Below are 25194 nucleotides of genomic sequence, written 5' to 3' on the forward strand. Positions count from 1 at the left end.
GATAGAAGAGCATACATCAGAACAAACTCCTCAGAAAGATCTAGACTCAACAATTCATGAAACTGATTCACACGAGGTCATTGAAACAAACGTTTCATCCGTTTCATCAAAACTGGCTAACATTAGTACCAGGAGTTTAAAGAAAGAAGCTGCAGAGAAACCAAAACTGCAGACATTAGGTGGAGATGACACTTCACTTCAAGACAAAGAAACTTTGAGTGAAGTCACAGTTTCTGAAAAGCAGCACATAGTCCCAGACAAGGAGTTCCCAGTTCCTGAGGAAGTTCCTCAGAAAACATCAATATCCACCAAGATGAGAAGACAGAGGTTTGCTAAAACTAAAGAAGCTTCCGGCAGAAAGATCCCATCAGAAAGCTTCGCACTGGAGGATGAGACTGAAGCAGAGTCGCTTAGAAAAGATGGAAAACCTGAAACAGTTCAGAGATTTATCGACAAGAAATCGCCGCATCCAGCTGACGAATGTACAGAAACTCAACCTGTTACTGAACTAGATCAGGTCACCATTAGTACAGTTAAAGATAAAACTCTTAAAGTTTCTCCTAAAGAGAATAAAAGTGTGCAGGAAGAAGAAAAAGTAAGAGAGGAAAGTTTAGAAGAAATTGAATTACTGGCAGTTTATGAGCAATCTGGTCAAATAGACGGTGATCTGAAGGATTCAAGATCATCTAAAGAGAAAAGACAAAAACTAATGAAAACTAAAGACGCTGTGGATAATCAACTACCAATAAAAACAGTTTTAACAAAGGAAGGGCTGCCAATCAAAGACAAAATGGCTGACATAGATGAACAAAACAAAGTGGTCTCAAAAACTGAGTTTTTAACTGATGACCAAGAAATCAGTGAAGCAGATTTTCCTCCAAAGGAAGAAAATTTTATAAAGTTTGAGAAAACTGCAGATGTTTTACAGAAAGAAAGTCCATCAAAACCAGTTAAAACTAAGAAAACAACAAAAGATGATGAGCAAAAAGAACAGCCAGCATCTGAAAAAATGTTGACTACAGAGAGAATGAGCAAAGCTCAGGGGTCGATCATCGGACAAGACCAGATAAACATCAGTAAAGTTACAGATAAAATGTTGAAAGTTTCTGCCATTAAAGAGAAGCAAGCAACACAGGAACAAATGGAAAGAAAAGTTTCACAAATAAACACAGAAGACACTGTTGAAGAAACCGAGAAACTACCAGAAATGATACAATCAGAGTTTTCAGTCATTGAGGAAGTGAAACAGGCAGATGTTTCTCCAGAGGAATCAGTTTTATCCAAGTTTGTAAAACCTACAGATGCTTTGGACAAACAAATCCCATTAAAACCAGCATCAGCTGTGGACAAAACCACAAAACAAACAGTCAGTGAAGACAAAACGATGATTGGTGGTGAAGAAACACCTAAACTATCAAATATCAAAGAAACTGAGTCAGCATCTGGTGAAACCAAAGATTTAGGTTCTCCAAAGGTTTTTATTTCCTTAGAGAATAAAAAACAAAAGTTTCCCCAAACAATTGATATTTCAGATGAAGAAGTTTCACTTGTAATGGATAAAAGCAGAAAAATGATTAAAGGTGATGTACTTGACAAAGATAAAGAACAAGTTTATCAACCAACAGATGATGATATGTTACCCAAAGAGAGAATCATCAAGCCTCAGGGGTCGATCAGTGAACAAGACCAGATAAAAACCAGTGGAGTTAAAGGGAGAACTTTGAAAGTTTCTCCAGAAGAGTCAACATCTGAGTTCATAACTGAAGACAAGCAAATCCTGTCAAAAACCATCTGCCATTTGGATAAAGCCAGCCTTACGTCTGTCAATGACAGAACTGACAAACCTTTACCTGGAGCCATGAAGCAAGAACGATCTGCAGAAAATCTGTCAGAAATCCAAGGAGGTGGGTTTGCAACAGGTGAAGCTGAGGGTTTTCCAAAGGAAATGAAGGAAATGGACCAAACTGTAGAGGGAACAGACCAAAACTTTCAACCAAGGTTAGTCAGAGATAAAGACAAAACTAAAACTGACAGAAGAGGAAAATCTACAAAACAACAATTTAAAGTAAAAGTCTTAGATGAGGCTGATGTTCCAGCTGATGTAGAAGAAACTTCAGTTAGGAAAGAGGCTCAGGTAGACCCAAAGGTAGCTGAAGGGAGCACATCAACAGAGGAAGCCCTGACGACCAAGAAGTTACAAAAGACGGATGCAATAGTTGATGAGTTAGAGGGTTTTAAACCAACACAAGAAGAACTGGAGAAAGTACAGAGAAAGACACCAGAGGTTCCTGGTGGACAGAAAGAAACTGAAACACAACAGAGACCAGAAAATACCGATGATAGGGTCAGAGACTTAAAGATCTTTAATAAACCAGAGAAAACTGAAGTTCTGGGAAATATTTCAATAGAGAAATATCTAAGAGAAATTACTGAAGTGGAGAAAACCACCACAAGTCGTCCAGCTGAGGAGATGAAAACCTCAAACACAGAAACTGAAGCTGCAAGAAAAGGACAGAAAACAGAAGAATCCAACCAGATTTCACAAGGAGCAACTGAAGAGGAGAAGTTGGACCAAACAGAAATTATACAAGATGTTGCAAGAAAGAAATCCAAATCTCTGAAAGCAAAAGATACAAAATTTCAAGATAAAGAGTCCAAGGCAACTGTTTTCAAACAGGAATATGGATGTTTTACTCCAGCTGAAGAAGCTGAAACACCAAAAACATTAATGAAACTTTCTGTGGCTCCTGTGATGGAGGTGGCATTCAAAACATCTGGTATAGCCGTAGATGACAATAAAGCCTCGTCTCTAAAGAAGACTAAACAAATAAAGGTAGAAGATGGAGCAGACAAGCTGCCTACAAGAGTAGAGCAAGATCAATTAAAGTCTCAAGTTAGATCAGAACCAAAAGCCAAGGAAGTTCCTCTTGAAAAAGTTAACATCCTTGACAAACCAGCTTCATTTCCTCCCAAACGCATGACCGAAACAAAAGATGGAGAACTTTCCAGGACGGTAAGAGTAAAACAAGAACATGGAGAAATTAGCCAGCTTTTTCCAGAAACAAAACAGCAGCAGAAAGCAGTCGCAGCTGCAACTTTGATGGAAATACCGTCTGAAAAACATCTCATCACCGATGTTGGTGACTTTAAATCAGACCATTTACAAAGAGCTACAGCTCCTGATAACCTGGAGGCAAATGTTGAAGTGGTAACAGAGAAAATGTTTGACTCAGTCAGTCCAGATGAGGTAGAGGTGAAAAACCTGACAACAGACAAAGCTAAAGACAAAGATAAAACACAACAGAGGGTGAAACGTAGAGAAAAGTCACCAATTGAAAGCTTTACGTCTAAAACGGAAACAGTTAGAGGTTATTTTCATGACATTTCCCAGACTGCAATGATGGAGCAGCAGGAAGCAAAACAAAAAGTTTCAGAGACGCCAGTTATGGATGTGGCGTATGAAAAATCAATGCATGCACTCACACAGGAGATGCTAGATACCACACAGGCATATATGTCCCCTGATTCTCAAGTAAAAGACGTTAGACCAGGAGAAACTGTTTACATGTCAGGTGATGTTTCTGTTCTAATAGAAAGATCCACAAAAGATCAAATACATGCGTTAGATCAGCCTGAAGAGATTGACGTGAATGTTAGGGAACTAAAGCTCGAAACAGAAAGAAAATTATTTGTTGAAGCAAAAACTTTGCAAAGTCAACATGAACTAATCAGTCCTACAGACCTTCCTTCACAAATTACTGCATATAGAGGAGATAAATCTGATGCTACAGTTCAGGCAAAGACGGTTCCAGAGAAAGAAAAGGCAGCAACTATTGGTGGAGGGAAAAAAGTCTCTCTGACGTCTACACCCGATGTGACGTCTAAGGAATCGGACACAACTGAAGGAAGAAGAGAATATCTTAGAGATTCAAAGACGTCAGAGCAACCAATTGAACCCAACATGTCTGCTGGTGTTCGACGTAAAGACAAACAGGCAGAGAGAGAACTAACCCAAGGTCGGCCTGGCTTTGAGCCCTCAGTAACAGATAAACCCAAAGTCAGCACCACTGGCTACCCATCAGAACACACCAGAACCACACCACATATCCACTCCATGCTTCCAAAAACACACGAAACCAGAACCGAGGCAGAACGCCAAGGAGTGCAGTCCGTCACAGAAACGAAGGGTCTGACTGCAGAGCCAGAAGAGAAAGAAAATCTCTTTCTTCAAGAAACGTCCAGAGGTACAGAGGAGGGAAACTGTCACTGAGCACAAGTTTCTGATCTGAGCACCCGACATCACTTCCTGTGGGGATTCTCCACATCCATATCACCGTCCAGAAGGACCTCCATGTCATGTCACCCATTATGTTCAAGCACAATCTGTCTTCACTTGTCTGCTGCGTTTCCATTACAAATGTGTCCAAAACGTTCTTGATATTCTGCTTATGTTGAAAAAAACGCAGTTTCACAATTGTGGTAATTCCATTAAATGAGGAACACAGTTAAAATCACATGAATAAGTTTGTTCACATAAGTCTTTAAAAAATTTAAAAAAATAGCAGTGACATCATCATAATGTTGTCTTTTCTTCCAGTATTATCATCCAGTAGATAATCACATGTCTTGTGTGATGCAAAAAAAATGTTTCTATTGCAGTTTTGTGAAATACACTAATTTCAATAAAACCAAAAACCTAATTTATTCTAGCACAGAAACTTTTGACTAAAAATTTTTTATTTTTTTCTGTAAATTGTGTGTTTCTGTTATTAACATTCATTATCATATTTACACTTTGCGCAATTATGAGACCAATGGAAATTTACTACTAACCATTTAATTGCGCAATTGGAATTACAAAAATAAATTTGCTTAATGGAAACATGCCACTTTTGAAAAAACTCATGTTTTTCTATAAACTTTTTGTGCTAGGATGAGGTGTTTTTATCCTTTAAAGAGATTAGTGTATTTTGTAAAACTGCAATGGAAACATTTTTTCGAGTCACACCAGTCATGTGATGAACAACCGGATATTACTACTTAGGGAAAAGACAAAGAAAACGACAGGTAGGAGGATGATGGCTCTGCAAGTTTTTTAATTAAATATTGTGTGAGCAAACTTATTCATGTGTGATTTTAATTGTATTTTACTTAATGGAAGCACCACAATTTAAAAATTGTGTTTTTTCACCATCAGCAGAATATCAACAGAGTTTTGCACACGTTTGTAATGGAAACGCAGCTGGGTTGCGTTGGATTTTCCCCCTTGCCGTTTCTCTAACTCTTCTATCCAGTGTGTGTCTGAACCGGTGTGGTGAGGCTGTTTGGTCTTCCAGCTGCCTAAAGGCTGGTTTTTCTTTGCCGTGCTTCAGTTCTTACCTCTGTCTGAATGTTTGTCTGATTGTTGTCTTATTTATCTTTTAAGTTGTTGTGAAGGAGAAGGAGTTGCCTCCAGAACCCAAAGAAGTGAAGCCAGCTCCTCCTCCAGAAGGTATTCAACTTTCTTTGGTTTTAAAAGCATTCATGACAGAATGCGCTCTTGGAAAAAAGCGAATCTTTGAAACTTTATCCTGAACATCGAGGTCAGAAAATGATCTCTTGGGTTTAAACTTCTCTGAGTTCAGATTAACATGTTCTTAAGACGTTTGTGCAAATTTTCATCTTTTCTTTGTACCTGAAGAAATCAAACCAAAAGTTGGAGAAGCCCCCAAAAGACCTGAAGTTACTCAAAAGAAAATCCCTCCACCAGAGGAAACAAAACCAGGTATTCAGACAGAAAACGGTTGAAGGAATGTTTGGGTGCTAGTTTGCCAAACATCTGATTAATCTAATGTTGCTCTTGAAAGTGGTCAAGCCTGTTGTGAAGGCTGAAGAACCGACTAAGGTGGTTCCAGAAGAAAAGCCAGCTCTGAAAGGTAGAGGACCTCCAGAGAACCGTCCTCTTTATCTTCTCAGTTAAATCCATCTTTTAAAACCTCTTATTTCATCACCAGATGTTCATGTCTTTACTAATATGGGTCATGTTGACCTTTTCCTCTTTAGTGCAACAAAAGCATGCAATTTTTTAAACATCTTCTTAATTCTTCACCTCTACTGTGCGATAATTAAATGTTTCTTACAGTCTTCAAGGAAAACGAGTCACATTGTTATTAATAACCAAAACCTAATGAGTTTCTTCCCTATCCTTCTGTATTAGATGAAACCAAAGGACCGGTCCAGACACCTGGAGGAGTCCAGAAAGGTAAGACCATTTCTCACTGTACCTCAAAACAACCAGCAGATGGCAGAAAATCTACTCCTGAACACAATGTTGGGCGCCAAAGCAAACCATCACTAATTGCTGCTTTGTTTTGCTCAATACAGAAATTACTTGGCATTAACTTGAGAAATAAGCATCTCAACTAATCAGATATTCGACTTTTAAGAAAATGGACCCTGATTCATTGCACCATCAGCTCCATTTTCTGTTATGTTGCAGCTTATTACTCACAAGGCAAATAGCATGTGTGATATGCTAGCACATTCAGGCCCTTAAAGTACAAGACAAATGAGCAATTTGCTCTATTTTTGCATCAGATTGCATTTTCTTGCTTCTGAATAAGAGAAGAAACAAGTTCAAATTCAGGTTTACATCAGAGCGTTATGTTTTAATGTAAAGCTACCTTACAACTTTCTTTTACACTATAATCATTTTCAGCTACCAGGAGAAGGTAAAACTTAAATCATGGTTTATGTAATCATGGGAAGTTTCTGCTCTAAATGTATAATATGAAGTTTAAATATGGGAGACATTATTAGCTGGCCAGTCCAATTTGAAGTGGAAATCTGTTTTGATGACGGCATTGTGAGTTAGACGGATGTGCAAAGTTAGCAAACACCAAATACGCACTATAATGAATACGGCCAAGAAAGTTTTCACAAATATAAAAGAAAATTAGATCTGTGCAGTTTTACTTTACATTTTCTCAGTGTCTTAATTAGTTTAAGTTACCCTGCAGTGCCTTGCAAAAAGTATTGATGTTACCTGACTTTTTTTCACAATTTATCACTTCACAACCACCAACTTTAGTGGATTCATTGGCTTTTTAAGGATTTTACAAAAACAAGAAGTGTGCAGTTGCTTTCAGTCCCCTTTACTCTGATACTCTAAAATAAAATCCTGAACATGGCCCAGTGAATCCACCAGTGTTTAATATGACGTTGGATTTTTGTTGAAATACTTTGGGATTTGTGGTTGTAACGTGACAAAATGTGAAATATTATTCCTCTTCTTATATCTCTGTGTTTAGCATATTTGTTGAACATTTTCTATAACGTTATATGTGTGTTCTGTGTTGCAAGAACTGTGATGTCAGTCCTGTGTCATTCAGTAATGTCAGACCTTTACTGCCTCAGAAACTGTTCAGCACAAAAAGGGTAAAATTCAAGTCACAGAGGACGGGACGTTTGAGATTCCCACCTTGAAGAAAGCAACCAGAGTCATGAGGGAAGTAGAAGAGGAGCAAGAGGTCGTCACGTTTAAGAAGGTCCCATCGGTTCCACTGACAGAATCTGAAGAGGAACGAAAACCTCAGAAAGTCACCAAGACCACCGTTTTCCATGCCGAGGAAATGGTGCATGAAGAAGAGTCTTTTGAGATGTCTGTTGTCACCAGACGGACTGTTGAAGAAAGGAAACCCAAAGAGAAACCTGATGTGGTGAAAAAGCCAGATGTTATCAAGCCTAAAGAGGAGGAAGAAAAAGAAACTCAAAAAGACGCTTGGACCCGCCAGAAGCCCACCCCTAAAGATGAGAAACCAGAAGACAAGATATCTCTTAAGAAAACCCCAAAAGCGCCAAAAGAAGAGGAACCTGCTCCTCCCAGTGCAGCACCAAAAAAAGTGAAAAAGTTGCCCTTATCTGAAGCTGAACCAGAAGTAGTCAAGCTCAAACCTTTTGAGAAGCCTGTTGAACCTTTAGAAGAGCCAGAGAAAGATAAGAAGGAGAGGCCAGAGAGAGATAGTGTGCCTTTCCAGAAGGGAGAAAGGATCCCGCGAGAGGTGGAACCCAAAGAGCCAGCAAAGAAACCTGCGGAGGCACTCCCTGAGGTAAAGGAGCCTCCAACTAAGGTACCAAAGCCAGCAGATAAAAAGAAAACTCCAGAGAAAGAGCCAGAGGAGGTCAAAGCACCAACTAAAGGGAAGAAAATCCCAACAACAGAACAGGAAGTGGAAAGCGTCAAACTGAAGCCCTTCTCCAAACCTTCCAAAGAAGCTGAGGAGCCTAAGAAGAAACCCCCAGAGGAGAAAGACAGGAAACCATCTGATGACCTGCAGCGCCGTCGCACCAGTCCTGATGAAAAACCAAAGGCAAAAGAGCCAGAGGCTAAGCCCAAGAAACCTGACGTCCCTGAAGCTCCTGAGAAAAAGCCGGAGAAGCCAAAGGAGGAGGTAGACACAGCTCCAACAGAGAAGACACCTGACAAGAAGCCTGACAAGAAGCCTGAGAAGACTCCAGAGGAGGTCAAACCTAAGGCTTTGGAGCCAAAGAAAGGAGTTATACCCAAGGCTAAAGAGGAGAAGGAAGACGTAGCACTGAAGCCAGTGGAGCAGCTCAAAAAGGCAGAGTTGAAAAAGACTCCTTCTCCTAAAGTTGAAAAACTCAAGGAGGCAGAAGCAGCTCCAGCTGAGAGGAGGCCAAGCATTGACAAACTTAAAAAAGAGCCAAAAAGCGTTTCACCCAAAGACTCTGTTGAAGCTGCAACTCTTAAAAAGGTTCCAAAGAAACCATCACCAGAAGAGGCGAAGGCTGTCAAACCAGCAGAGCCTGGCAAAAAGAAAGTTCCCGCAGTGAAGGAGATCTCTCCCGGGGCTGTGCAAATAAAGAAGGTCGCCACTCAGCCAGAGGAGGAGGTGTTTGAAGAGGAGGCAGAGGAAGAGGCTGAGCTGGAGGAAGAGGAAGCCTGGGGCTGGGAGCTGGTTCCACGGGACAGCTATGGCTCAGAGGACTGGGAAGGTGAAGGAGAAGAAGGTGCCTTGGAGGTTCCTGGGGTAACCCAGAGAGGTGAGAAGGTGGCAACCCCAACGTGTTGGGTGGCGACCAAGAAAAATCCTCCATTCATGCCTTCAATAATCTCCATTCATTCCCACCATGCTTTCCATCTAAATCCCTCCTGCGGATCATTTTGTTGTGTTTTTTACATGTTTGTGTCCATCACATCCATCTCTTCCAGACGGTCTTGTTAAGTCATCTGCGTTTGTCTGCCATTCCATTCTCATCTGCCCAACATGTGTTCATCCCATCATAACGCCATCTTTACGTTCATGTCATCTCCTAATGGTGTGAAAATTGTGTCATTGTGAAAATATAATACATAATTCATTATTCTGCTTGTCTCCCTTCATTCAATTCCTGACATAAACAACATTGCATATGGCCGTCCATTTGCTTGTTCATAAAAAACAATAAACTGTTTTATTGTGAAGCAGAAGATTAATGGTAGTTGTTTCTAAACAGAGGGGCAGCCGGCAGAGGAAGCAGGAAGAGGCAGAGGCAGAGGGCTAAAACGTAAGTGTGCTTTCTTAATGTCCACACCAGTACTCAAAAATATCATTGTTTAGACTCATGTCTGTATGTTAATATCTTCTTTCAGCCAAGCAGACGCCATCGCCCGGAGAGGGCAGAGGTCGGGGCATGAAGCCTGGTGGCAGAGGCGGCCCCACACCACCAGAGGAACCTTTTGCAGGTTTCAAACTCAAAGCTGTTCCCCTGAAGTTCATCAAGAAGCTTGAAAATATTGTCCTCAAGGAGGCCGAGTCCATCGGCTCATCGGCCGTGTTTGAGTGTGAGGTTTCTCCCTCTACGGCCGTCACCTCCTGGATGAAAGATGGCGGCAACCTGCGTGAGAGTCCCAAGCACAAGTTCATCTCTGACGGCAAAGATCGGAAGCTGCACATCATTGATGTCCAGCTGTCCGACACTGGAGAATACACCTGCGTGGCCAAGAATGCTGGAAAGGAGATTTCCTGCACTGCCAAGCTCATAGTTGAAGGTAACCCAGCTGCATTTGGTTAATCATACCAACACTGTTTCAGATACTTCATGTGTCTTTTTATTTGGCCTTCTAGACTTCAGAGGGAAACGTAACTAGAACCTTCAGGATAATTCTGGACAATAAATCAAAAACAATACGTATAGTGATAGACACTTGATCAGTATCAGTAGATAATATATCCGATAGCATTTTCAACAACTTCACTAAACCCCAATTTACAACTGCATAGCATTCTGGGGGATTTAGACAGAGGAAAGGCTTTAGCTAATCAAACGATCAAGGCTAGCTAAGTAAGCTTGGTGACATGAAATAAATGACTCACTCTTTCTTTGGTTACCAAGCAACAACCTGTTTATTAACTTGTGGTTACCTAGCAACAACCTGTTGATTAACTTGTGGTTACCTAGCAACAACCTGTTAAGTAACCTGCACTGCAGCAGTTTTAATGTTTCTCCACCATTCTTCATAAATGCTTAAAAATAAAAAACAACAGCGGGGAGTGAAAACTGTGGATAAAACAGGGAAGGCCCCACCACTTTCTTGTGAGTTTGGCAATATTTAGATATTTAAAACAAAAACAAATTGGAAAGTAATGATATTGGTCAATATGAAACTCTGATGCGTTTTTCAGTCATATCTTCCAGCCCTACTTCAGTATAATAGTTGTGCCCTTCATACATTCACTCACAACCAGGCCTCTGAGAACATTCTGGATATGACCGCCTTTCTGTATTCTCGCAGAGCTTCCTGTAAAATGGATCAAGGAGTTGGAACCGGAGAACTCGGCCATCCTGGGCCAGCCCATCTACATATCCTGCGAGCTAAGCAAAGAGAGGGACGTGGTCTGGAAGAAGAATGGTGAAGTCCTCAAGAAAAAGGAGGGCAAGATTCAAATCAACATCATTGGATTGCAGCACGCCGTGACCATCCAAGGCTCCACGCCAGAAGATGCTGGTACCTACACCTGTGAAGTGTCAGGACAGGAGGACGTCGTGACCACCACAAACGTCAAAGTGCTCGGTAAGACAAAGGGAGGTGTCAAATATGCATATATTAAAACAGAACTGGAAGTTAGGTGACCATGTCAGCCAATGTTAGGACTAATCCCTATTCCTCCGTGACCTTTACCCTCCATTTTTCAGAGGTATGGAATCCTTTTATAGGGGGAACAAGAAGTAGCCATCGTCTTTCCCTTCAGCTGGGCTGTAAAGGGTCTTTTGGATGGCTACATGACCATTATTCCTTGATCCCCAAAGGAAAAAGGGTGCATACCTTACTAGCATGAATGAAAAATGTGAAGGTTGGGCCAGGGCAAGGACAAAGCAGGAATCGTGTAGAATCCAACTTTGAAAAATTTTATAAATTAACTTCAGACTAGGTTTATTTTTGGTTTCTCTGCCAACTCTCGCCAAATTAATCACATTGTGAATAGAATGCCAATCTCTGACTAAGAGATATTTGACTCCAACAGAGATTATTAAAGACTGGATAGTAAAACCACTTAGAGACCAGCATGTGAAACCAAAGGCCAATGCCACGTTTAAGTGTGAGCTCTTCAGAGACACTCCCAACTGGAAGTGGGTCAAAGGAGAGAATGAGCTCACTCCATCAGACAAGGTTGAGATCACGAAGGATGGAAAGGAGCTGACGCTGACCATTAAGAACTGCCAGCCGGACGATGTAGCAGAATATGCCATGGAGGTGGAAGGACGCATCTATACCGCCAAGCTAACGCTAGGAGGTTGTATTTCTTTCAACTGCTATCCCCTGAAAGAGTTTCTACAGGTTAGTATTGACGGTGTTACATATTTACAAGCAGTAAATACCTGTTTCCAGAGCGTGAAGCTGAGATCCTGAGGCCTTTGGCCAGTATAGAGGTGGTAGAAAAGGAAGATGCTGCATTTGAAACAGAAATATCTGAGGATGATATTCCAGGAGAATGGAAACTCAAAGGAGAGGTTTTGACCAGATCTCCGGTATGACTTTTTCTCATAAAGTTGTACATACTGTATGTCAGTGTTGACTGTTCTTTTAATAGTAGTACAATGTAATCATCAGACGTGTGACATCCAAATGGAGGGTACGGTTCGTAGGCTCACACTGAAAAACTGCCAGTTGGATCAGGCCGGGGAAGTGTCATACCAGGCCCTGAACGCCATCACAACCGCAATGCTAAATGTCAAAGGTAAGAGGCGTTCCTGGTCCCCCACAAAACCCCAATGGACCCTGATTCTTGGAATTTAGCTGTGAAAATAAAGGTGTAAGGTCTGCGAGGAATCAAACAAAGCTGAAAGGCATACCAGAGCAGACCTTAGACCTTTATTCAAAAGGACGAATGAGCCAGGTAAGATGAGAAGGAACTCCAATGCTCGTTTTGTGGGGTGAATAGCTTTTTCCTGTTGTTTTGTCTGTCCTATCTATAGAAAATATAAAGCTGTATGTAGATCTGTTCATTATTATGTCAATGTCTTTCAGTCATGTGTTTTGTATGTATTCTTTTCAGCAGAGCCCTGTCTATAGTTTATAGTTTCCTTATATTTAGCTAATATAACAGCATTTAGAAGATCTTTGAGTTGGAGTTTGCAGAGCAGAAGCGAAGCTTTCTGGAAGAAAACAAAGATGTGCCATCATCATCAACATTTCATGCCAACTGAACAAGAGGTTGGATACTTGAATCCAGTGACTACGAAGTCCCATGATGACACCGTTTATACTCTACATCTGCAGTCCTTGAAGACCACCAATTGTTTTTTTAACACTTACCAAAGAGCTGGAAGAGGAGTAGAGTCCTGAAGAACACCAGAAGAAATCTCTAACAAGCTTTCTCCAGATTCAACCAGGATCACTCAGAACATAGATGACAGTGTAAACAGGGCTCTGGCTGTTGACTGTTGTGTTTTTGTGTTGTTCTGTTGTGTTGTTGATGTGTTGTGCCCTGTGTCAACCCCACCCCAACCAGAAATCGAGATGGACTTTGTTGTCCCGCTGAAGGACGTTTCTGTGCCAGAAAAGAAACAGGCTAAGTTTGAATGCACCATCACCAAGGATGTCGCCAAGGTCATGTGGTATAAAGGGGCTGACATCATCACCCCAGACCAAAAGTACGACATCATCGATGATGGGAAGAAACACATGCTGGTCATCAACTGCTGCGAGTTTGATGACGAGGATGAATATACGATTGAGGTTTTGGGCAAAACTTCCACAGCTAGACTCACCGTCGAGGGTAAGTGCCAGCTTTCCATCACCAAGTGTCAAAATGGCACAGAGATTAGCCATTTTGACTTAACTCACTGAGTGGGTTCCCTCCTCCTGTATGAACATGTTTTATTAATATGATTGTAGGTATCAGGCTCAGATTTGTCTCACCACTGAAGGATCAAACCGTAAAGGAGGGCAGTACAGCTCGCTTTGAGCTGGAGCTCTCTCATGAGAACATTCCTGTCACCTGGTACAAGAACGACGTTAAAATCCATCCGAGCAGAACCGTCGTCACTCACACGGACGGAAAGAAGCACATACTAGAAATTAAGGATGTGACTCTAGACGATATCTGTCAAATTAAGGCCGAGGCCAAAGGAATTCCTTCCATGGCCAACTTGACAGTTATAGGTATCCACATTCACTCTCCAATTCTTTGCAAAGTTTCTCCATGTTTATGTCTGTTGAGGTCCTAAAAATGCCTCATTCTGTCTGTCTGTTCTAAGAAATTGTTGGACTGTGTTTTCTGTCTGTTCCTTCCATCTGTCTTTGTTGAGTTATCTTGTGCTGCATGCATTATTTGTCGTACATTCGGTTCGAAGAGTCATCATAAATCTCCCCGTTCCAGAGGGAGATCCCTACTTCACGATTAAGCTGCAGGACTATACTGCAGTCGAGAAAGACGAAGTGGTTCTAGATTGCGAGCTCAGCAAAGACGTCGATGTCATGTGGTACCACAACGAGGCCGAGATCAAGGCCTCAAAGATGGTGGCCATCAAGGCTGAGGGGAAGCGGAGAACTCTAATCATCAAGAAAGTTGGTGACAAAGACAAGGGACAGTATGTATGTGACTGTGGGACAGACAAAACGACAGCCGAGCTTCACATCGAAGGTAACTGACTCACCTGTGTTGAGCCACCTTCATCTCCATGGATCCTCATCACCTTTACTTGCACCATCTTCTAACCCCACCTCAAAGCATCTTTTTTGTCATAATTTTTTGAGTTACTACTCTGTCATTTTTGTGCTCTCCAAGAGTAAAGCTTCTAGCTTCACCAAGTGATTCTGGTCTTTTAAAAACTTGGATATTGCCTCTTTTGAAGCAGAAGCACTCTTGTCTTCTTTCTAGATTCTGTTGCACACAACTACTCTAACAAACCATCACTTCTTTATTAAAAAACTCTTTTATTGATCTTCATTCCCTGTTGGCCAGTTCCATAGAAAACCAAATGGGTGGGTTTGTTCAAAGCCCCGTTTGGTTCTTTATGATCCAAAGAGTTTGGCCTTAACCCCGAATTCCCTTTTACACTTCCAACAAATAACACCACTGTCTGTCTACTGTCATCTACCGTCTCCATATCTGTGTCAGTCAATGTTGTCTTTGTGTTGAAATGTTGAATGTCTCCAATGAGAGAAATGTGTCCCCTTTCTTGAACGCCAGCTCGGCACATCAAGGTGGTTCGGCCCATGTATGGTGCCGAGGTCTCAGAAGGAGAGACGGTTCGATTCGAAGTCGAACTCAGTGAGGACGACGTTCACGGCCAGTGGAGGCTAAACGGAGAAGTCCTCAGTCCATCTGCTGTACGTCCCATTAATCCTCTCTGACCTTCATGTGATTCTATTTTAGTTGACATGTTTAATCGAGGGATTGCTAGCTCCTCCATCAGCTTCCCCCCATCCTAATCACTCTTCATCGATTGCTTGTGTTTTTGGTAAAATACTGAAGTTTGTTGGCCGCTTGCAGGACATTGAGATTGTGGAAGATGGCGCCAAACACACTCTGGTTTTGTACAACTGCAAACTGCCCCAAACAGGGGAGCTTGTGTTCACCGCCGCCAACGCCAAGTGTTCTGCTAACCTGAAAGTGAAGGGTGAGCTTCCTCTTCCAAAACTGTCAAAAAATAAAAGCTGAAGCTTGTCTTCCTGCTTTTTCGACAGCTGTAAGATAACACAGATGTAATAGTGATTTACAGTTTGGGGTAAATGCTATTACACTGCATAAAGGACCAACCATCCATCATTGTGGTACCTTCAGGTAAACTTGCCTGATCCAAGCCCTCTTCCCTTAATGTTAACTCTTTCCCTCTGAACCAACAGAGCTTCCCATCTCTTTCATTACACCATTGGCCGATGTGCATGTGTACGAGAAAGACGAGGCTAAGTTTGAGTTGGAAATTTCACGAGAGCCCAAAAGCTTCCATTGGCTCAAAGGAACTCAGGAATTGTCAAACGACGATAAGTTTGAAATCCAAGTAGACGGAAAACGACACACTCTAGTCGTAAAATCTGCCAAATATGAAGATGAAGCCAAATACATGTTTGAGGCTGAGGATAAGAGGACGTCTGGAAAATTGATTATTAAAGGTAAAATGAGTTGGTGCCTCTGTACTTAATCACACAGGAATAGTTTTATTTGGACACCAGTCACTGAAGGATGTGAATGTTTGCTAAAAGCCTTTAAATTATAAAAAATTATCAGGAAAAATCAACGGCTGAAAACTTTGCATTGAGAAAAACTCCAACAGAGAATATTTCAAATAGCAGATTCAGGAAAACTGTATAAAAAATTTCCCTTCTTTTACTAATTCAATTCATGAACTAATTTATATATTAAGTACAGTAGATTTGTTACATACAGACACAGTTCAAGTGTTTATTCCTGTTAAGTTTGATGCCAGCTTACAGCTAATGATCCAAAAGAAGAATTTTATATAAGACAAACAAAAACATTTTTTATCGAGGAGTGTTCTGACCACACTATGGCCTATTACTGCAGCTGGAGTCAGAACTACAAGAACCACCACACAAAGATGTATCCAGGTTATGGTCTTCAACTATTGATTTTCTGGTATTAAGGCACCCCAGAACCAGAGGCAACTTCAGAAACTTATCAAAATCAAAGTGCCATAGTCTGGAAGAAGAGTGGAAAGCCACAAAATCTGAAAGTGTTTACACTCCTGATAATCCAGTAGACTCATTGCAATTCGGAACCGAAAATGCAACACTTGTTACATTTTCAACTGGTGCAGTTTGTTTCTACACTGCAGTGAGTCAAGCTATTAAACTAATTAACAAACCTGTTCCCCTCCTCGCCTGCACCAAGAACTACAGAAGGAAATGACATGAAAACCTCTGAAGAATAAAATGTAAACAAAAATGGACTAGTCTTTGACTAATGCTAGACACAAGTGTTTGTTTTGGTTGCCTTTACCCAGAATGCTCTGCACAGTATGGAGAAACTATAAATTATACAGCTGTGGTTATGTTTGTTAAAGGCTTTATGCAAACATTTGCAAACATCCACACAACCTCACAATCACAATCTTCCCAACTGGAACAACATTGTATTTACCTCCCTGTAAATGTAATTTTTTATCAGGTATTCGCCTTGAGTTTATCAAGCCGATTAAAGACGTAACCGTAAAGGAACGAGAAACTGCAGAGTTCAGCGTTGAACTGTCTCATGACAAGATTCCAGTAGTTTGGTACAGAAATGAAGTGCGCCTGCACCCCAGCAAGCTGGTGCACATGTCGGAGGAAGGCAGATCGCACACACTGGCCTTCAAGGAGGTCACAATCGATGATACCTCCATGATTAAGGTGGAGGCAATGGGAAAGACGTCGGAGGCAATGCTAACTGTTCTTGGTTAGTATCAGTCTTCCTTCAGCAGGATGTGAATTCTGGCTGTTGATCATCTGTAAACAAGATTAGTACCTCATCTCTGTGGTTTTAGTTTTGTTTTGAACTGCTTATTACGGGTGTCTGCTTGCAGAGGGCGACCTCTACTTTACAGTAAAACTCCAGAACTACACCGCGGTCGAGAAGGACGAGGCAATCTTGTCCTGCGAGTTGAGCAAGGCCGCCGCCGAGGTCAAGTGGTTCAAAGACGGTAACGAAATCTTTGCGTCCAGGAACATTATCTTCCAATCTGATGGCAGGAAGCGCATGTTGGTCATCAAGAAATCGGCGAAGAAAGACAGGGGAGCTTACACCTGCGACTGCGGCACTGACAAAACCACAGCAGAGCTGAACATCGAAGGTAATGAATGCCTGCCGCCCTCCAGACCCCGACATTACTGCAGAGTCAGTGTCACTGAAACCTCACCTGTACCTGGACTGAAGCTCACCTCGGTCTCCATTCTTCATCTTCATGTCTTCAACTTTCACTTTGAGTGTTTTAACACCTCATGATCCAACCATAACCTTTAGGATTCACAACATTCTTCACAATAATTCACTTTTATCTCCATGTTTTCGTTAAAAGTGAAAACATGTCTCTCTTTGCACCATCCGTAAGGTGCAACACCCCGACCGGTTGCATGCCTTCATATCTCTGTCTGTCATCATCATCTCCATGGCAACCGTTTTCTCACGCGGACCGAGGCTCGCTCTGGTTTTGCTCTAAACGCGTCTCTGAACCTCCACAGAGCGCAACATTAAGATTGTCCGCCCGCTGTACAGCGTGGAGGTCACAGAGACCGAGACGGCCTCGTTTGAAACGCAGATTTCTGAAGACGACATCCATGCCACCTGGAAACTGAAGGGCGAGACGCTCCACCCGTCTGCTGTAAGACAACACTGACCAATCCTCTAACGGGAAATAAATCCACGTTTCCCCAACAAGAGTTGATGTTTTATTTTGATGAAAACTCATCTTTCAGTTTTGTTGTGCACGGTCAGCACTCCTGTTTGAATGAGCGCTGACCTGTGGGTGTTTGTTGTCAGGATGTGGAGATAAAGGAGGAAGGAGCGCGACACACTTTGACACTCTTCTGCTGCAGAATGGATATGGCTGGAAGCGTTGACTTCTCTGCAGCGAATGCAAAGTCTTCAGCGCATCTCAGAGTCAAAGGTGACAAAACAAATCACAGACGCCTGGTTAAAAACGGGCGTCGCTTCTCTTGATTGACGGTTCTGGGAAGCAGCTTCTTCTTATTCCGGATCGGGATGCCTTATGTTGTGTGTTATGTCTTTATGTTGTTTGTTGAGTTGCCGGATTTTATCGCTGTAATTTTATCCCAGTTGAATCAACGTTGGTGAAGATTCCTCAAATCCCATCCCCGTGAAATAAAACCAACATTTAGTTGCTTCTTTTAATGTTGATATTTGGTAGATATGAATATTTATGTTACTTCACAGGTGGAATATCTCCTCAGGTATGATATGCAGCTTGTAGAGATGCAACCGATAAAGTTTAGAGGTTGGTGATGAACATCTGCAACAAAACAAACCAAAAAAAGTCAGGGAAGAATACCCATAACTTTTATTTCACCATGAAACCAAGATATTTCAGATTTAGTTTCATGCATTTTATGCATTCTATCGAATTCCTGCTTTCCAGAAGAAGTTGGTTCCAGAAGAAGTTAGATGTTTAAGTGATTGTAATGAAGATCCTTGAAAATCTGAGTCCATACATGCGTTTCCACTACAAGTTTCAATATGTTTCCTGTTTGACACAAACAGGAAACATCTTGGCTTCATTCTGAGCCACAGGAAATTTAAGTCAAAGGAATCTGAGTGTTTTTTTAAACCTGATGTTTTTGTATCGTCTTTACAGGTAGCTTTGTTGCTTCAGATGACTAGAGTGACTATAAACACATCCGCTAGCTGTCAACAACACCGTCAACCTCTCTTTAACTGGCTGTTAGTGGCTTTAATTCAGGCATGTGAAGAAGCCTGTTGTAAATACTTCAAAGTGCTTGTTTATCCAAATGGACATCCTGAAGCTCCACTTGGCCTGTGTTACCTAAACTTCCTGAACCAAATTACTTAAACCATAGTTCCTCAATGAAGTGTTGGGTAACTCCTGCCAGGAGCGTCACATTCTCCTTTTCCAAGGAAAATGCAGGCAGGTGATTGACAGGAACAGATTGACTTCTCCTCATGGTTTTGGCAGACGTGGGCCGTTAACCAATCTGGCCCCTCAGTTATTTTAGAACCTGGATGCCTTATCAAGCTCAGGTCCTCAGTGGTTGGCAGGGGGGGAGGTCATGACCCTGCGTCTTACTGGTTTCCTGAGACGCTGCTCCTCTGACGCCAGGCGTATGCTAATGAGCCTGGCCTCAGTGCCAAGTTGCAGGGTGGCTGGCTTCAGTCGTCCTCCGCGCGCCCAGCACCCTGCCGTTACCTCAAACACCATGAGGATTGGCCACTGAGGATCTGCTGCGTCTCTGTGGGGATTTCTTGGAGTCTGTTGACCGGTTTGAGGGGAGGGACTGACCATGTCTTCTCCCCAACCCAAAGGCCGGGTGATCTCCCTGGTGAGGCCCCTGAAGAACATCACAGTGACTGCCGGAGAGACCGCCACCTTCCAGTGCGAGCTGTCCTATGAAGACATCCCCGTCGATTGGTACCTGGGCGAGACGAAGCTGGAGCCAAGCGAGAGAGTGAGTCCCGTCACACCTGACACACCTGTTTGTCCACTTCCTGTCCAGCCCAGGTGCTGGCTTTGGTCCAGAATCAGGCCCCTGTGTTTCCCTTCAGCTTCCTGTGCTGCGACTGCCTGTTCATATAAGGTCCTGCAGGTGGAGGTTCGGGATTCCAGCTGAGCATTCGATCCTCGTTTTGAGATAACGCAAGCAGGGGGTGTTTTCTGCCCTGCAAGCGCTTCTGTGGGTTTATTTTTAACAGCCGGCAGAGGCTGCAGCACAGGGCAGGTGGGAACTGTAGATATTTGTTAGCTTCAACTTTACATCTCTGGGAAAATCTCTCGTTGGTTCTGCTGGGCCCAGAAAGGCTTTCCTGTCATAAAGATGTATTAATTTGATAATATAAGGCAACTTGAGACCTTCTTAGGAAACCCAATCCCTCTGTGCAACATGCGGAAGGGGAGTAGGACACTGGGGAAAAAAGTCTGGAAAAAGTCAAAATTCTGAGGCAAAACAATCAGACTAATGGAAAAATGTCTGAATTATGAGAGAAAAAAGGTCAGAATTTTTATATTAAAGTTGCAATTTTGAAAAAAAAAAAAAAAAACAACCTCAAAAATATGTTAGAATTCTGAGTTTAAATTTGCAATTTATAGAAAAAAAGTCTGAATTCTGCCACAAAAAAAAAAAGTCAAAATTCTGAGGAAGAAAGTTTAGAGTTCTTAGGGGAAAAAATTTCAGAACTCTAAGATTAAAATCCTAATTTTGAGAAAAATGAGAATTCTGAGATTAAAGTCAGATTTTTATTTATTTTTTTTTTTTTGCAGTGGCACTAATCCTCTTCCATAGAAACAGCATTTAATGTGTTGAGCTTAACCAGTATTCAGAATTCATGACGCTTCCCTTACTTTTATTTTCCATTAAAATGCATTGTTAGGATTTAAAATGACTCTTCAAGGTGTAAGAAAAGCTATAGCCTCCATTAAATAATAGAGTGAGCTTCACTGTCCTGATCTTCCCCCAAACTGCTGCTTTAAACACATATTTCAACTATTCTCCCTAATCTACGACTTGTATAATCCCCCTCTGTGAGTTATACAGCTTTGTGCTCGGACAGGTCCTGCATCACATACAAGCAGGAATTGTGTGGTAAAATCAGTCATCAGGAGTTAGAGGTCCTGCAGCTGTGCTTCTCAGTTTTAGCTGTTAGGACTCTGTGGTCAGGCCATGTATGAGCAGCTCATAGAGAAAATGTTCAGGCCAGAGTAAATGATCAATATAATGAAGTAGGAGGTTCTGATATGGTGTAGCCATCAAAATCTGAAAAGATGGAAGAAAGAAAGATGGGAGAACCTGTCTAGCCAAACAACACTCAGGGCAAATCTTGTTATCCTGCATTTCCATTAAAAATGTTCACAAAACCATGTCAAGATTCATCTGTCGGAAAAAACACACAAAAAGACTGCAATTGCAGTATTTCCTTTAAATAAGAACCACAATCACATGTGAATAAGTTTGTTCAGATGAGGTCCATCCTCCTCCTATCACTTCCTGTCGTCTTCTTCGTCTTTTCCGCCAGTAGTAACATCCAGTTGTTGATCACGACCCGTGTGATGAGAAAAATGTTTTCATTGCAGTTTTGTGTGAATACGGTCCAAACTCCTTACCAGTTGGTGGCGATAATACTTCCTTTTGTTGTTTGTCAACCAGCAACTATACAAAAGAGAAGTTTTGTGCAAAATACACAAATGTTGATATAGCCATAAAAACACCTCATTCTAGCACAGATTTATTTTTATAGAAAAATGTGAGTTTGTTCTGAAATTGGTATGTTTCCATTAAGCAAATTTATTTTCTTAATTCCAGTTGGAGCAATCATATGGTTAACGGAAACTCAGCTAGTGTGGCAGGCCTGTTCTGCAGCTGTTTAGTAGTTTAAATTATAACCTTGTTAGCTGGTTTTGATGTAGTTCAACCTGTAGACTTATTAAGTTAAGCAATACTTAAATAGATGATGATACTCAGCATGAGATTATCTGAGGGGAGTGACTAATTGGCGAGTTTCCTTCTCTAGCTAACCTGACAGGCACAGCTCAGGGCCTCAATACCCCATAAGTTCCTTAAGCAATAATAAAAAAAATAAACTAAAAAGTTGCACATATAAATACCTCTTGTAAAGTAAATCTTGTGGTAACTGACTTTGTTGAACCTTCAGGTTGTGTTCAAGGATGAAGGGAAAACCTACAGCGTCACGGTGAGAGACGTCCAACTGAGTGAAGCTGGACGAGTCAAACTCACCGCCAAAGACTTTGAGACTGAAGCCACCCTGTCTGTCAAAGGTAAGGATCCGACTCAGTGACTCTACTGGAGACACCTGGTTTAAAGACCAGATTTACTCAGTTGAAACGGTAGAATACACGCTGTTATTGTAACTACTGCTGAGGTCGTATGCTTTTATTTTGGTGACTGTCTTGTTGAGGTAGCTATGGTAACGGAACAGAAAGGTTAACATCAAACAGCTTGAATTTCAATTACATGTTTTCATATTTTGGAAAATCCTTAAAAATGCACAGTTTTGTATTAAAATGCAATATGACATTTGATTAAAAACCTAAATTTACAGAAGTGTTATTTACAGTTGAAACCAGATATTTTCAAAATCTTAATAATTTTTCTCACTATCACAAGCTAAATCAGACTAAACTTTTATTGTTGTAGGTCAGTTAGAATTTGCAAAATTGTCTCTGTTTGATAAATGCCAGAAAATGTAACATGAACATTTCTTTGTATATTATTTTTAAGTATTTACTTTGAGCAGGAAGGTCATTTACCTTTACACAATTTAGAGTTGGAAACATTATTCACAGTTGAAACCTAGAGTGTGTACACCTAATAAAAAGACAGACATTTTTTTCTCACTGTCTGAAGTTAAATCAGACTAAACTTTTCTTGTTTTAGGTCATTTAGAATTACTAAAATTATTTCTAGCAAGAATATTTATTTTTTATGTTTTTGTAACTTTGTATATTTTGAGCAGGAAGAACATTTACTTTAACACAAATAGTTTTGATTGTTTAAATGTCATGAGTGCTTATTATTCCTAATTTCTCGATGACTTATTTGATCTGTAACTGAAATAAAGGTTGGTTTATATTTGTTTTACTTGAAACAACAAAATTTAAATTTTTTGTTATATATTAGTTTAATGTGCCTCTTCGTAGAATCCACAATGCTGTCACAACATTACTGATAACAGTAATAATAGTGAACTGAAACTTGAAAAGTTTTTTTAATTTTACTGTGGGACCAATCTACAAGCCCTGCATGTAAAATGCGTAAAGTAGGTAAATGGAAACTGAACCGTTGCCCTTTGTGTTTGTGCATCCAGAGCCGCCTGTAGAGTTCACCAGACCTCTGCAGGACCAAACGGTGGAGGAGAAAACCACCGCCACGCTCGAGTGTGAAGTTTCCAGAGCAAACGGAGAAGTCCAATGGCTCAGGGACGACCAGGAGATCCGCAAGACGAAGAAGTATGACATCCTGGCTGAGGGCTGCAAGAGAACGCTGGTCATCCACGAATGCACGCTGGACGACTCAAAGACCTACACCTGCGACGCCAAAGACTTCAAAACGTCCTGCTTCCTCACGGTGGAAAGTGAGTACAGCTGAAAGGGGAAATTATAGGTAGACATGAAAAATATTATTTTAAATGCAATAAGAGAAACTTAACTACTTGGAAAACTCATGCAAAGATGAAATAATTATTATTTTAGTTATTGATTATTCTGACGATTAATCACATTAAAAAATTGGCTCATTCTGCAGATTTGTCATCGAAGCTTTTTATAAAATATTAGAAATACATGAAAATATGCAAATAAGTAATTGCATTTCATTTTTAGATTAAAAAAAATAAACATTTTATTGCCTACATTAGTTATGAAAGGCATCTTCCTTAATTAAAACAAATAATTGGAGTTAGGAAACCCTAGGGGTGAATTCACACCAGCCCTGTTTGAGCTCCACTTCGTTAAAGAACCAAAAATTCAAATGATCTGTTAAAGTAACTGTGTGGATCTCGTTTTGTGTGGACAGCTGCCCGTGTCGAGTTCTCCAAGCCTCTCCATGATGTTGAGGTTCGGGAGAAGGAAACTGCCAGGTTTGAGTGTGAAGTCTCCAGAGAGGATGCTAAAGTAAGAAAAGCACTTTTCCTTTTATGTGTTCATCAGAATCTAAACCCAGTCCTCCTGTCTGAGTAAATCATCTTCTTCCTGCTTTCTCCACAGATCACCTGGTTGAAGGATGGAACTGAAATCAGAAAAGGAAAGAAGTATGAAATTATTGCACAAGGCCGTCAACACATCCTTCTCATCCACAAGGCCGCATTTGATGATGAAGCTGAATACGAATGTGACGCACAGACCTCCAAATCCTCCGGCATGCTCACCGTCGTCGGTAAGAAAAGAAAAACACAGATCAGGTTTTCTCCAGTTGGGAAGAAAAACAGGAGATCATATAAAGTGGACTGACACCAGAGTAGAGATGGTTCTGATGTTCCTGATTTAAAAAATGTTCAGTTGTGCTCAGTTTTACTCATATTTCTGTTGATCTACTGTTGCTCCAGTGGGACACCTAGTGGCTGTTGTAGATTTTTTTTTTAAATCTGCCAATAATCACAGAAATTTTCTTGAAAAACTTTAAATTTTTTGACTTTTGAAACTGAAAATCTCCAAAAGTCTAAAATAGTCTATGAAGGTATAATGATATATATTTACTTAGTAGAGTTATTATTATACATTGCATGTTTTATGTTTAAATATGCATCTATTTTAATTAGTTAATGCAAATTAATAAAATAAACAAATAAAGATAATAAAAAGAGATTTAACAGAGCATTGCTTAGTATTGCTAATCTATCCAGTTCAGTCACATTGAGCTTTTCTTCCTTTTTTATTTCTTATTTTAAAAATTTGTGTGTTTTAAAGAAATGCTAAATTGTGATATTGATATAAATCAGTTGGTGCCACCAGATGTTAATAGGTTTTTTTTAAGGTTTTTCATTCTTTTGCTATAATTTAAATTTGTAGACTAAAAGATTTTCTAAATTTTGACAAACCACATATCAAGACGTTCTCGGTTCATTGATAACTGAACGTTTCTCTGCTTAATCTTTTCCTGTCGCTGCAGAGGAAGAAACTACTTTCACTAAGAACCTGCCGAACGTCGAGGGAACGGAGACGGACAGCGTGAGGCTGATCTGTGAGGTCTCCAAGCCCAACGCTGACGTCACCTGGTACAAAGGCGACAAGGAGCTGCCAGACGGCGGCCGCTACGAACACATCGTCGATGGCAAGAAGAGGATTCTCCTCATCAAGGACCTGAAGACAGACGACGCCGGAGAATACAGCTGCAGGCTGAGCACCGGCACCAAAACCTCCGGGAACCTCAAGATCAACGGTAAAGACTGGAAAAAAGTCATGTTTAGTTGTTTACCACATTTCAGCAACAAGGCAATAAAATATAAACAAAGTAATCAATTAGCAAACAGTAATAAACATTAGATTTTGTCAAACGCCATTGTCAAATACACA

The 25194-nt window shown here is 40.9% G+C and overlaps 1 protein-coding gene across 18 annotated transcripts in view; it reads left to right on the plus strand.

Moving 5' to 3' along the window:
* The window catches only part of ttn.2 (titin, tandem duplicate 2), a 208919-nt gene that overhangs the window by 86316 nt on the left and 97409 nt on the right, over positions 1-25194 (plus strand). For 10 of the 18 annotated variants that reach the window (XM_015043229.1, XM_015043233.1, XM_015043230.1 and 7 more), the window contains 27 exons: positions 5426-5491; positions 5681-5764; positions 5847-5915; positions 6197-6241; positions 7396-9042; positions 9496-9546; positions 9632-10030; positions 10775-11053; positions 11505-11774; positions 11870-12009; positions 12092-12218; positions 12993-13259; positions 13379-13645; positions 13863-14126; positions 14676-14815; positions 14979-15105; positions 15332-15598; positions 16614-16880; positions 17008-17274; positions 17663-17802; positions 17961-18087; positions 19479-19621; positions 21819-21942; positions 22992-23258; positions 23699-23796; positions 23890-24058; positions 24791-25060. In XM_015043229.1, the coding sequence (XP_014898715.1) occupies positions 5426-5491; positions 5681-5764; positions 5847-5915; positions 6197-6241; positions 7396-9042; positions 9496-9546; positions 9632-10030; positions 10775-11053; positions 11505-11774; positions 11870-12009; positions 12092-12218; positions 12993-13259; positions 13379-13645; positions 13863-14126; positions 14676-14815; positions 14979-15105; positions 15332-15598; positions 16614-16880; positions 17008-17274; positions 17663-17802; positions 17961-18087; positions 19479-19621; positions 21819-21942; positions 22992-23258; positions 23699-23796; positions 23890-24058; positions 24791-25060 (6381 nt within the window). The remainder of the gene's footprint in view (positions 1-5425; positions 5492-5680; positions 5765-5846; positions 5916-6196; positions 6242-7395; positions 9043-9495; positions 9547-9631; positions 10031-10774; positions 11054-11504; positions 11775-11869; positions 12010-12091; positions 12219-12992; positions 13260-13378; positions 13646-13862; positions 14127-14675; positions 14816-14978; positions 15106-15331; positions 15599-16613; positions 16881-17007; positions 17275-17662; positions 17803-17960; positions 18088-19478; positions 19622-21818; positions 21943-22991; positions 23259-23698; positions 23797-23889; positions 24059-24790; positions 25061-25194) is intronic. The other 8 variants (XM_015043236.1, XM_015043238.1, XM_015043239.1 and 5 more) reach the window with 4 other exon arrangements.

The sequence above is a fragment of the Poecilia latipinna genome, unplaced genomic scaffold (assembly GCF_001443285.1).
Source record: "Poecilia latipinna isolate Pla-1442-1.1 unplaced genomic scaffold, P_latipinna-1.0 Scaffold622, whole genome shotgun sequence".
In the NCBI taxonomy this organism is placed as follows: Eukaryota; Metazoa; Chordata; class Actinopteri; order Cyprinodontiformes; family Poeciliidae; genus Poecilia; species Poecilia latipinna.